This window comes from Simochromis diagramma, unplaced genomic scaffold (assembly GCF_900408965.1).
Source record: "Simochromis diagramma unplaced genomic scaffold, fSimDia1.1 OVJJ01000247.1, whole genome shotgun sequence".
Classification (NCBI taxonomy): domain Eukaryota; kingdom Metazoa; phylum Chordata; class Actinopteri; order Cichliformes; family Cichlidae; genus Simochromis; species Simochromis diagramma.
In genome coordinates, this window is record NW_024386949.1 from 238,240 (window position 1) to 251,498 (window position 13,259).

The 13,259-nt window shown below is 40.5% G+C and overlaps 1 protein-coding gene across 3 annotated transcripts in view; it reads left to right on the top strand.

Annotated features, from left to right (window-relative positions):
* The window catches only part of LOC120737679 (receptor-type tyrosine-protein phosphatase N2-like), a 208,468-nt gene that overhangs the window by 66,051 nt on the left and 129,158 nt on the right, over nt 1–13,259 (top strand). For all 3 annotated transcript variants that reach the window (XR_005696807.1, XM_040038521.1, XM_040038520.1), the window contains exon 11: nt 4,985–5,064. Coding sequence is in view for 2 of the 3 variants with exons in the window: in XM_040038521.1 (XP_039894455.1) it covers nt 4,985–5,064 (80 nt within the window). In the remaining variant the exon portion in view is untranslated. The remainder of the gene's footprint in view (nt 1–4,984; nt 5,065–13,259) is intronic.

The following is a 13,259-nucleotide window of genomic DNA, read 5'->3' on the forward strand; positions in this document are numbered from 1 at the left end:
CATTAAAGACGAGGATGATTCTTTAATGGAACTCATTGCACAGACTCAGAAATCACTGTTCTGTGGACACATGAATCAAAATGTATAGTTCTTTTTGGAAAGCATGGAAAGCACCATCCTCAGGACTAAAGCAGAGAGGCACCATCTGGTTTGTTATCAGCCCTCAATTCAAAGTCCTGCATCTCTGATAGATTGTGGGTTCATGAGTGCCTATGGAATTAGCACCTTGCACATCTGGAAAGGCAAAATCAATGAAAGATCATTTGAAAAGATATACGGAGGTTTTAGATCAATATATACTCCCATCTAGATCATGGCTTTTTCAGGACAAGCCTTACATATTTTAGCAAGACAATGTTAAATCACATAATGCAGCTATTACAACAGCACGACTTTGACGGAGAAGAGTCCAGTAGAACTGGGCTCTCCCACAGGTCCAGCAGCTGGTCTCATCATGTCCCAGATGAGCAGATGCAACACAGCTGTAAACATGTCCCTGCCCTGACTTTGTTGACATGAGTTTCTGAAATCAAATTCAAAAAGAATTTTCTCAGCTTAAACATTTGCGTGTTTCCTGTGTTCTGCTGTGGATAAAATGTAGGTTTGTGAGATTTGCAAATGATTGCATTCTCTTTTTATCTATGTATATAGTGTCCTGACTTCTTTGAAATTGGATTCGTATATTAAAACAACAAAAGTATCTCTGAACAAAGTAGTCATCGACCTGTGAAACCTCAGCCACTGAAAAGACAACAAAACTTCCCTTTTCTAACAATTTCCTCTCGGGGCCGCAGCCAGAGATCAGCAGCGGTTCGACGAGCCTCCAGCAAAACTTCCAACACTGGCAACGTATGAATCATAAAAGTGAGCCTACACACTGTGCCAGGACACAAAACAAACCTGGAGAGTGACTCACACCCTTACATTTCATTTGGAACAATTCAATACTGATTAGATAATACTGACGGTGAGCACTTTCAGCAAAACGGCCTTGGAAATGTTTTTAGCTGCCACGTTGGCCTGGTAGTGGTTGAGGGCAACGCGGTGAGCGGGAGGGAAGTGCTGATGTGGGTGGCTTCTCAGAGCCTTTGACTGTAGCTGGCTGCCGAATAATGATGGCTCTTGTGTAACCATCAGTGAGTGTAGACTAGAGGTTTAAAAAAAATTATTTATTTTATTGAAACATGAGGGTCTGGGTGATGTAATGTCTGTGTCTGAGCTGAAGGTCCATATCTAAGAGCTGCCACTAGGAGGAGAGAGTGGGCCTGAACTGTCTGGATGTGAGGATGATGATGATGATGATGATGATGACAGACTGGATACAAACTGAGGCCATAGGTGTGAACACTTAGTGTTTTGTATCATATTTTATATCATACCTTTTTAAGAACTGTCACAGCGTTTGGCACAAATCAACAAAATCACAAAGGATGTGTCTCCCTCAAAGCAAGCAAAGTGAAATAATAACTCAAATAATAGTGAATGCATTCAAAAGCCGACACTTTCTTTTCCTCCAACTGTGAACATTAAGGTTCAAATGAAATACCTCTATCTTATTTACCCCTCGGGCACTTGACAGAAAACTCGCACACCATATAAACTTTAATCTGCAGCTTCTGTCCTGCAGAGTCCTTCCACAGTCCTTTTTCTGTGCTAAAATAATCCAACTCGTTATCACTTCATGTTCGATATGCATATACATTTCAGTGTGTATTATGGTCTGTATGCAATTTTTTTTTTCTTGTCTTTAAAAAAAGTCATTATATTAATGTCATTACTCTTGATGGTGAAACTGGAGCTGTTTATATAGTTTGACTTCTGAGCATGATTGTAAATTTGTGCGTTCTGGCTAAATGGACAGTAAAAACAACAAGTTAACACCAGCTCTATTTCCAAAGTGTTTTTAAGCATGTGGTCCACACATTTGTAGGTTTGAGTTTCTTTTCCTTCATATTTTTTCGGCGAATGATTTTAGTTCTTTGTGTTTTCTGGCATTGTGGTTTTCGCCCTTAATAGTTGTAGTCATAGTTGTGTAATAATGTAAAGTAGTCCTGATTCTCTCTGTGTTCTTGTGCTTAGCTAGTTTTTTTTTTTTCCCCCCTATTATTATTATTATTATTATTATTATTATTATTATTATTTTGTAGTCTCTGGTCTCTTAGGTTCCCTCTTTGAACTGAATCCTGACAAATGCGACTGCTCATAACTCTTAAATTTTAAACAGCTGACTAAAAAGTCTGTGTACTTCTCTGACCACTGCAGAGAAGTATCATATCCTGCACAATAAGGGTTTTATTTTTTAAACAGAAATGCACTTCTTTCTTTTCTACAACAACAAATGTTTCTATTGCACTTTATTTTTAGAGTTTCTTGTTGTTGTTGGCTATTTCTAGTATTTATGGTCACATCATTTAAATATATAGTGCTGTTTGTTGTTTTCATCTGAATGATGTGATGGCTTTAAATGTTATCTAGAGCATTAAAGTCTTTCAGCGTGTAAAGTACTGTGTAAGCTTTTACATTTCTTAATCACTAAATTTGTTTGTTTTTATACTGTTCTGTTGATTTATTTCAAGATTTGCCGACCTTAAAAATATGATCTTAGCTTTTCAGGCTCACTTTGTTACGTTTCTCTTCAGTGAGGTACATATTTTCTTAAGGTTCAGTCTTCAGGCGCGTTCAGGTGTTGTTATTCCTTCAGTCAAAGACTAAAATGATGTTTTAGCACTTACAGTATGACAGGGTTTGCTTCAGTTGTCAGTCATGTAGTCAGGGTCCCTGTCACTGTTTTGTTCAGCTCGGAGCGTGTTTGATTTCAGTTTAGCACACCAGATATATCTGCAGTGCCTCCACCCCCACCGCCTTCCCTCCGCCTTTGCAATTAGTTATCATGATGCTGCTGCTGGATGCTTGTTAGATTCAAGTTTATATTAAAGTGTGTTGCTCTACAGATTGAGAGACGAGGTGTAAGGCCAAAAGCTTTTAGCACTGCGATCATCAGAAACAATGTGTCAAAAGCTGCGTTAATACATGTTGGTTGTTTTTTTGAAAAATGATAAATTGAAGCAATAGAAGATGTAAAATCACCTCCTGTGCGCTTCTTTTGCCCGGTGAGTGACAAGGTTATTTACAAGGTTCAAAGTCAATGTGGTGTCTTTGTGCTGGCGCTGCCCTGGGTAGCAGAGGCCGACAGATGGATATGTGATCAACTCAACATGAGCGATTTTACCTCTTCATCACACACGGAGAGTGTGCCTGTGCCGGCTGATGAATCACTTCATAGATGTGACAAATATATCGGCCTCATACCTCGGAGGAGAAATAATGGTCGGAAAAATGAGCTGCTGTGTTGTGTGGTGTTCCTGGGACAGACTGACTCGTTTTGTAATATTTTGTACTTTGGCTGCTAAGTTAACATGAAAGTACAAATATGTGTAACGTGGTGAAAACACGGCAGCGTGTAGTGGAAAAGTAAAGGTAAATGTACATCTTTTATTGAACACTTCTATCACATGCGTGGATTACTAATTCGACTTCATCTAATTAGTTGTCGTTGCAGCTTATATGTTAAAATAATGTAGAATTACTGTTGCATGTAAAACAACATGTGAATATGAGTCTGGGCTTTTCATGTTTTTCTTTGATATTCTGGCCTCTGGGCTCAAGAAACCCAATTAAAATCCCACAATAACAGTTTTAAATACTTCATGATAATGTTAAATGAAGGCTGGTCATCCAACTTTTACAAAGGTTTGAAAAGTAAACACTTTGAGGTTTTTAGAGTGTAGAGACTGTGGCTAAATTAGTGCGATTACAAAGCTGTACTGATGGACTGTGTTAGAATGTACTCTTTTAGAGACAAATCTTATATTTTTACATTGATTTCGCTTGTAAATGCATGAGAACATTGGTTCAATAGGTCTATGCATGCAGTGCATTTTGTACAGAAGTGCAAAGCACAAAGGAGTACAGAGTCAAGACACATTATATGCGGTGGGCTTCTGTACAAAAGGTGAATCTGCTTTTATTTTGCACATTTCTCTTAATTATTTTGCTGATCCTTTTAGTTTAATTATTATAATAGAAGAGGCCGACCCCACAGTCTGCAAAATGCACTCAAAAGCACCAATGAAAACAATTTAAATCCATCAATGTGAAACCACTTTGAACACGTTTTTTTTCGGCAGCATTAGGATAGGACCTGCTCCATTAATGATGTCACCATATTTTATAACAGTGTTGTTACAGCAGCAGTTACTTCCTTTAGCGGCGCACAATACATCCTGGTGGGGGACTTCGTAATATATCTTCCTGCTGGGCCTTTAGTCTGAATTACAGCAGGAAAAACAAAAGGTTAATCACATTGGGAGACTCCGCTTTGCCTCTGACCACCCAGCTTCTCTGCGTCTCTCCCTCAGTGTTTCAATTCAAGCTGCTTTATTGGAATAAATGTTGGATGAACAGGGTCAAAAAGCTCTTTCCAAAGCACCCTAAAAAGGACTACATATGTCTTTTGCTTCTTTTTCTGCTCATATTCTTGCCTTTGTTTTTACCTCTTAGTTCCTGTCCCCTTGAATTTACATCTATCATGGCAAAGTGCATCACAGTCACCATATATTGAATCAAAATGTAAATGTATTATAAACCAGGCAGCTGGAAATGTGTTTGCTCTTCTGAGAATCACGTATCAGAGTATCCTGATTCTCCTTTCTTCATTTCCTTGCGTGCTTAAATGCCGGTGGGCGCATTACATTGAGATTCAAGAGGTTATCTCGCTGTGGTGATGGGGATTGCAGCAGCCTAAAGGATCGCCACAGGTTGAAGCATTTTTTTTTTTCTCTCAAGTGCATGTATGGCTGAGCTTTAATGAGCAAAACTTCTTATCTGCGGGTGTCTGAAAAACAACACCTAGCCGCCAAGGGAAATAGATTCAGAAGATGCCTTTTGTAAAGCTTCTAAATGTGTGTATGTGTGTCTTTCACAGGGTGGTGGGCCCGGCTGTGACCTTCAAAGTGAGTCCCAACGCTCAGAACGTCAGCACCGCAGATGTGGCCAACGTGGCTGGTAGGTTCTCCTTGGCTGAGTAATGTTGTCTTTATACTGACAGAGGAAAAGACAACCCATTATCATTGGCTTGCTGCTGCACCTGAGGCCCCAGATGAACATTTTTCAAAACTTATGACTCCTCCAAGAATTCTTTTTTTTTTTTCCTACTGAGTATTCTGCCACATCCACGCAGGCACTTTGTGGCAAGTTATTCAATTCCTTTGTGTTCACTTTGGCTAAGTATTTGGTACTGGCCCATTTTGAAAGAAAGCCAGCTGGGTTTTCTGTTTTGTTACAAATCTTCAAGCAGCCATGTTTGCCTCCATCATGGAAATCCATCCGAAGAGTTGGATATGTGCCTAAATAAACAAGCTAGAAAAAAACAAAACAAGACAGGGACACCAGATATTTGTTGTGTTTGGAGAATGAGTTATTTCATTAATGCCACACAAAGAAAAAAACATCAGAAGTTTTCTCACAAGGAGGAATCAGCTTTTGGACAACTTTAAAGCCAACCAGCCAGCATGATTAACATGGTTATACTAAATGTTGCTGTAATAAAGCATCAAAGGGCTTCAGCATGTTGCTGTTTTTGGATAAAAAGCTTAAAATACCAACTGTACACTACTTGTTTAATGCCAGGTTGTTCTAAGAACCCAGGGCTAGTGACTTATGCATGATTTATAACTTGGTAGCAGGCTATGGAGTAGCCATGGCGATACATGCAGTCTGCCATACAAAACTATCAACACGTCAGATGATAGCTGATGGTTTCCCTGTTCGCATAATTAAATGTTAAATGGGACATAATAAGATGGACAATTAGTATCCTATAAATAACTAAAAGGTACAACTGCAGTAGAGTTAATGAGTCAGTACATAGCAGGAGATCAGCCAGTGCTATTTTTTTTTCTTGCCTTCAGATTCTGAAGATGCATAAGCAGATTTCTGTGTAAAGCTTAAACTTCCTTTGACTTGCTCGTTAATGTGCCACTTGTTTGCAGTTTCTAGCTGTTCCTAACAGGTATGTTTCTCCACAAACTTTTTTTATTTTCAAGAAATACATCTCATTAAAGAAGTAAAAATACAATAGGGAGCCTAATTTTGCCCCTACTTGCCTCTGCTAAAATTACCATCTGCTGCCTTTGTACCTTTCTCTCTCACATTTAGCTTTCCCTGAACATGCTCACACACATTAGACTGATTGCAAGTAAGTTGGAGGAATAATGCATGAGTCACCTCCTCCAAAATGTTCAAAATGACGCACTTACAACCATACATCACATTTTACTTTTTGGAACTCACACCGAGAGAGATTATTTACTTTTAGTTAAAGAGTCAACATCATAAGAATTAAGAACATTTCAAATAAGAACACTGGTATAAAGTGAATTTTTCCGTGTGGAAGAGGGACTCGGGTAGCAAAACAAAGGTTCTACAGGATCTCTGTATAAAAAAAAAATGGCAATCACAGCTCACGATAAAAAAAAAAAGACATTTACCTTCGTGAAGGATTTATTAATCGATGCTGAAGGAACCAGTGTTTTATTTTTAATCGAAAAATGTAAAAATTGCCACAAACTCTTCACATGCACTAAACGGAGGTGGCACATAATGGGTTCAAATGAGTAATGGGTTAGATGCCGTCACCGCTTAAAGGTAAAAGCTTCTCCTCCGAGGTCTTTGTCGCCAGTATAAGGAGTACCATCTCGGGTGGGGGTGACAACACCATCACATATTTTACACAACAATCACAGTAGGTGGCCTATGGAAAATGGTGCTGTTTTTTCTTTTTACCACTGTGTTTCAGCTCAGGTAAGTCTGCCCCAAAATGTTCTTTCCTGACCTTCATCAGCTAGTTTCAGTGTCTAAGCTGAACGAAATGGTTCAGGTGTTTGAATAATTCTAATAATCACTGAAATATTGACAAGATTGCCTCAGTGGTCCAACAGGAGACTCATATCCCAGTCTCCAGAGTGCAGCTCTTTGTTTTTAGCAGCTCCACCCCCGCCACTGCTAATTTTATTGGTCTTTTGTGCCGCTACCTCGTATGAACCAGCCAATTTGTGTGTCCAAGACAACAAACGCCCTAATTGAATCTTGTTTCTGTGGTGGCTGCACATAATGTGAACACATTACAAATCATTTCTATGCATTCTAAAGTTGAGAGGTCATAGTCACCTGACTTTTTTCCCCTGTGAAACCAGGCTGGTTTGTTGGATAGCATTGATGGATTGAATATGGAAGCTTGATGTGGAGTCTGATCTTTGCCTAATTTGCACAGTTTAACACAGAACTCTGTTTAGAAAAATGGTAATAAATGCAAAATCATCAGTTGTAACTATTGCTAATATCATAATAGGTGTAATTTCTGTTGATTGTGGAGAAGATTAAAACAAGCAGAAATCAGGTGTGTAAATGTTTTCACAAGGGCGGCGTTGTGAGTGCAAAGTCGCTCGTTATCAGCAGAAATTTGTCGTCTGCCACCTTCTGCTTTCCAAAGCACACAAAGGAAGTTCCACCTGATTTTGTTTCAAGATCCTGTGACTCAAAACGACTCGGTTCAAGCTGTTCTGCCACATGGAGAGGAACTCTCTATCACAGTGCAATTCAGGGGTAGAGACATTGTGAAGGTGTGTGAGAGTGTGCATGTGTGTGTGTTCAGCAGGCTACAGTGTGTGACTCACAGTAATGAGGCGAAGGTGTTGATGAAGTGGGGAATAAAGAAAGAAGGAATGTTTGCCATTAGCTAAGCTGTCAGTCCAGAGGGAGAGGGAGAGAGGGGACATTCCTGATACTCCTTGGGTCCAGTTCACACACATGCAAATATCACCCACAGTAGGAAATCGGACCAAAGTAAGTTAAAGTAACCTAAATGAGTATTTTATTTTTAGTTCTTATCCTGCTTGATAATTGCAAACCCACCTCCTTGCATGGGCACATGCTTTTGCGTTTCTTTTTACCCCAACCATACACAGACGCACACGCTGATTATGCAACGGCTTCTCTCCTGTTTTTAAGTGCTATTGTTGGCGTTCTCATTTCCCGCCCGCCGCGCCCGGTGGCTCTGCGGGGTCACGGATGAGACTCGATTGTTATTAATGCAAACATTTGACAGAACGTGCTTGAAATGAAATACGGCGTCCTCTCAGCTAAAGTGCAATAGTGTGGGCGGGCCATCTTTAAAGTGTCGTTTGTCATATTCAACTAGAATATCAATCCATCCCAAAGCGTACATTATCCCCCCTAGCCGTGGCTTATAGTGCTTTTCTGAAACATTAAGCTTTACACGGCCATTGTAATGACGTCGTTTTATCATCGTTTATAGTCACACAGCAGCAGAGGGGAGAGAGTGGACTTCCATCTCCTCTGTCACAAATTCTTGTGTTTAGGTTGAAGGCTTATGGCAGCTGTGTTTAAAATCGTTCCGTTTTATTTGATCAAATCTGTGCGAAGACCTCATTTGTTTGCCAGAAAGATGTTTAAAGCACAAAAATTATGGTGAAAGGAGGATTCACATCGTTTAATGTGGGCTGTAGAGTGCATGTGCTGCTCTGGGTAATTTGAATATCCACAATTGAATCGTGAGAACGCTGAAAACTGACGGAGGAGATATTCAAAGGTTTGAAAAATCGAATCAAACGTGAGAATATCAAATAAAAATCAATCACATCAACTCAAACCTGATAAGCTAATCACACTAACTTCATTCATTATTTTAGATTTTAATATTTAAAATCTCATTTTTTATGATTGCATTTTAAAAATATATATTTTTTCAAGCATAGGCAGCTACATAACTACATAAATTAAACATTTTGCATGAGTAAAAAATCATTTATTCCTTTTAGAGTTGCAATTCTCCATTCTCATTTCCACTTCATTAATAAAACCACTCAGGCATAGCCAGGTGTGTAAATCCACTTCTTTTAAGTTTTACTGTCTGTTCTATTATTCATTTACTGAAGAAAACAGCATAAATATGAAGATGGCATAAGAATAAGGTGTGTTATTGGGGTTGTAAGAGTTTATATTTACAAAAAGAACACTGCACCAAAATTCTGCAATTTCCTTGTAAGCATTATCGTAATATGGTTGCTGTTTTGTGACTGATGCATTAGCCTCTGTAAGTAGATGGACATGTCGACATGTCCATCGGGACTTTTGGTTGCCGTAGTGAGTCTGCCTATTAACCGCTCACACTTGAGCAGCATTTATTCTGCACGCAGGTAAAGAATCCACTCACAGAACATTTACTAACACCCACTGGACATTTGCCTGACGTTTAATGAGTTACCTTCTAATTTTGTTAGTGACAAGTGACAAAATTTGGCTACTATGGTTGCTGGAAATCCCCCCAAAATTAGCTTTTGCCCCAGTGGCCAAATCATTAGATTATACTACATGGTTCCCCTGACACATAAATACACATAAATAAAAGAGATGATATTAGTAGGTGTTACAAGTGACTTTATAAGCCTATAAAATGTAAAAAAATAAAAAATGTAAAATATTTTGAATCTCAAGTAGATGTAATTGGAAAAAAAACATACTTAAGTTAAATTGTATTATGTAAAAATCTTTTAAAGCTAATCTCTTGGATCCTGTTTTTCTTACACTGGATTGGTTCTGACCTCGGCCCCTGGGTGCCAAAAGGTCCGATTAGTGCAGTCAGGCTATCCAGACCTGTTGTTGCATTTTAAGAAGCCACGTTACCACTTCTGTCATGGGCGCCCATCCATTGTGAAAGACTCCGAGGCCACCGGAGGCCATTGTCAAACGTGGGGGTGGATGTCAAGATGGTGGGCAGCGAGGTGGTGACCCTCATTGTCCGGCCGAGGGTGGGCGGGAGGACCCAGGGGCTACTTGCAGCGGTGCGTCACGGTCGTGAGAACGGGACCCTGTGAATAGGCCGGGGGTCAGGGTCAGGACAGCGGGCAGCTCAATTAGCACTTAAAGCAGAAGGAGAGCAGCTGAGATAGCCTGATCCTTCACCGTCTGTTCGCTTGACTTCTACTCTCTTTTTTTATTCTGCCAGCAGTTGTTTTTGCCTACATGCTAATAATGCCTGTTGGTGTGAAGATAGTTACTCACACATGCCGAAAAGCTTTGCAGTCTCAGTGATTGTTCACTGTTAGGACAGCTTCTGTTGATAGTGGTCAGGTTTAGACTCTTCTGCCATCACTTTCCCCCCTTTTTTAAGTGAAAGGAAGCCTGCTTTGTTAGCTGCAGACAATAGGTGGCTGCTCAGTGTTTTGCTTTTATCTCAGAAGGATGGTTTGTGTGTTGACATGTAAATAATTTCCTGACGGAGGTCACTATGAGTTAAAATGGGAGAAAATATTGATCATTATGTGAAATAATTATTTCTTGTAAAGCACATTTTTCCCATATATAACATATAACTGAAATTTATTACACAAGTATGTTAAATAGAGAACCTTGCTTAAAGTTTGGGCCAATTACTTAAAACTTTTTTAAATTAGTTTTGTTTTACATTCTTTTTACATTCAGTTTAATTTAGTTTTAGTTGCTGAACAGCTTAGTTTCACTAGGAAACACAACATTAACCCTTCACAGCCTGACCAATGCATTCAAATGTGATGGCAAAAATGTTTTCATTTGCAAACATGCTCAATCTTTTCTTCAGATGTCAGATGTCCTCTAGCTAGAAAGTAAAAGCTTGTTGTTTTATTTTAGAGTGTGCAATGCATGTCTACAAAAGCTGCATCAAAAGTGATCTGATATTTCCTGAATCATTGTTTCGAGACTTATTTCGTTCTGATGAACTCACATCAGAAGTGCCAGCGTGGACACTTTGTACTCCACCATAAATGCTCCTCAAGTGCTGGGCAACAGCGTGCAGCTCTTTCAGTCGGCGTACTCTGTAGCAGGCATGGCGACCCATTTCACCGAAGCGGATATTTAAACTGCTTTGATATTTGGTCATAATGCAGGACCTTGGAACATTTGCCTGCTTCTCCCAGCCTTTTCAAACAGTATTAATTGCACCACACGAGAACCAAATTAAAGTCAGACGCAGATGTTAAGGGTATTTTCTATACATCAAGCCTTAATCACATTAACAGTACAGCAAATTTAATATTTTATCAAATTAAATCGACGGTGTATCGCCATGATAATAAAGTGGCTATTTAGTAAGCGGAAATTGTTCTGGCCGCTGTAGAGGAGGAAGCAGCTTCACCCTTATCCCGACAGCTGATATCTTTCTGTCACAGAGCTTCAAAACAGATCCTGACGACTGGGTGGAGGAAGGGTTTATGTTACTTTCACAAAGGCGTTGTTTGCGTCGGAGCTTTCCTTCGCTCGACTTTTTGTCTCCTGGTTTTCTTCCGTCTGACTGGATTAGCATAGATCTCGTTCGCTGACAGGACTGACCTTCACTGCAGCTAAACACTTGTCAAAATGCCAAATGTAATTACTGAGCTCTTTAGGTCAAAGTAATGTGTTTCATCTACCTCACTTTGCCTTGTTATTGATGTGCAAGCCCTCAGACCTCAGACTGCAGTCGAGTACTCCCTTTTCCCTCTTGTAGCACCAGTTCCATGCAAGTGTTTGTGTGTCATAACATAGTGAGGAAATGTATCTGTAATTATGCCTAAGTAATGTGGTCAAATTGTGCGTTGCTGTACTGCTAGATGTCTTTCTGTGACTTTGTCAGCTTATACGCTCCCAGATCCTGTGATTATGGACAATTTAAAGTTATCTCTTAGAGCTGCAGAGTGCTTCTCCAACACTGCCTTTCAAAGGTCGTCATCATCATCACCATCACCATTACCATTCCTCTGCAAATTGCATGCCTGGAAATTGTCAACTCTGTTGTGCTGCCTTGGCATCAACTGTCTCTCAAGGTAGACTACTTGTCTTGTATTTAAATTGATTGTTAAAAAGACGTGGCTTCAATGTTTTTGTTTTTCTTTGTCGATTCGAACCACCTTATGTGGATTTTGTGTAAATCAATAAATTGCAGTCCTGATTATAATATTGTGGTAAATCAATCTGTTCTCACTGCTCTGATATGACCTGCTTGTTTCTGACATGATGCATGATTGCAGAGAGGAAGTGTTACGGTCAAAATTGACATATGCATTGTCATTGTTAACAGTAGTGACTGATTTTATGTCATCGCCATCACTGTGTGGAACTTCTTTAATTGTTCCCATTGATTGGCAACGTGATTGCATTGGAAACAGCTTGGGCGCTGGGATCTGTCCAGCAGTCTCTCTGTGCCCTGCAGAAGTAGGCAAATCTATTTCCGTTAACCTCATTGCAGTTCACCTGCTAATCAGTTTTCATCACAAGCCGAAGGCTAATCGATTGTGGAAGTTTCTCTCACCTGTTGGCAAAGAGGGGAGGGGGGATCAAAAAAGGGAAAATGTGAGGTGTGTGCTGGTGTTTAGTGATGCAATTTTCTGTGATACCGCGCCATGCATTTTGCCTCGTCGCCTGTCATCACAACAGAGCTGTAGGCGTTCTGTGAAATTGCAAGATGCCTCATCCGAGCTTTAAAAAGCTTGCACACTCCCCTGCCGTTCCAGAGTCACCTGTGGTTATTTTGGTTCGACTTCAGAGGGAGCAGAGAGCTGTACACTGTCCTCTGGAGCTTTGCAATCATCTGTGAGTCCTACCGTCGAGCAGAGAGGAGGGGAGGGAGGACACAGGTGTTTTGCCGAGCTCTAGTTTGCACAGTGGTGCAACGTGATCCCCGAGCCAACCGTGCAGCCACCCTGCCAGCTACTCAGCCAAGCAGCCGGCCTGATTTCCCCAGTGCTGGCACTGGCCTGCTGGCACCTCCAACCCTTCTCTCCCACTCCCGCAGCTGGCAGGATCTCTGCGAGTTGGCCTCGGCTCCTGACGTTGACTGCGGGGTTGGCAGACCTCTCCCAGATGGCCACCTTGTAGTGAAGCTGGCTTCGTGCTTGCATCACTTTTACATCATCCCTTCAGCTACAGAGCTGTGGTGGAAGGAGAGGGCTTCGGTTGGCTGTGCTGAGGCATTTTTGTACGTGATATGTGGGAGTGTTAAACTCTGCTGCAGCTCTCACACTTTCGAACGATAATTTGTTATTTGTGCCATTCGTGTCCCTGCTTTTCAGGAAACCAGTGACAGGTCTGAGACCCGAAACAGATGCAGATATAGAGTCCACCTACACACACATCAAATATACGCCTTTTTTTCAGAGGTGAAAAGG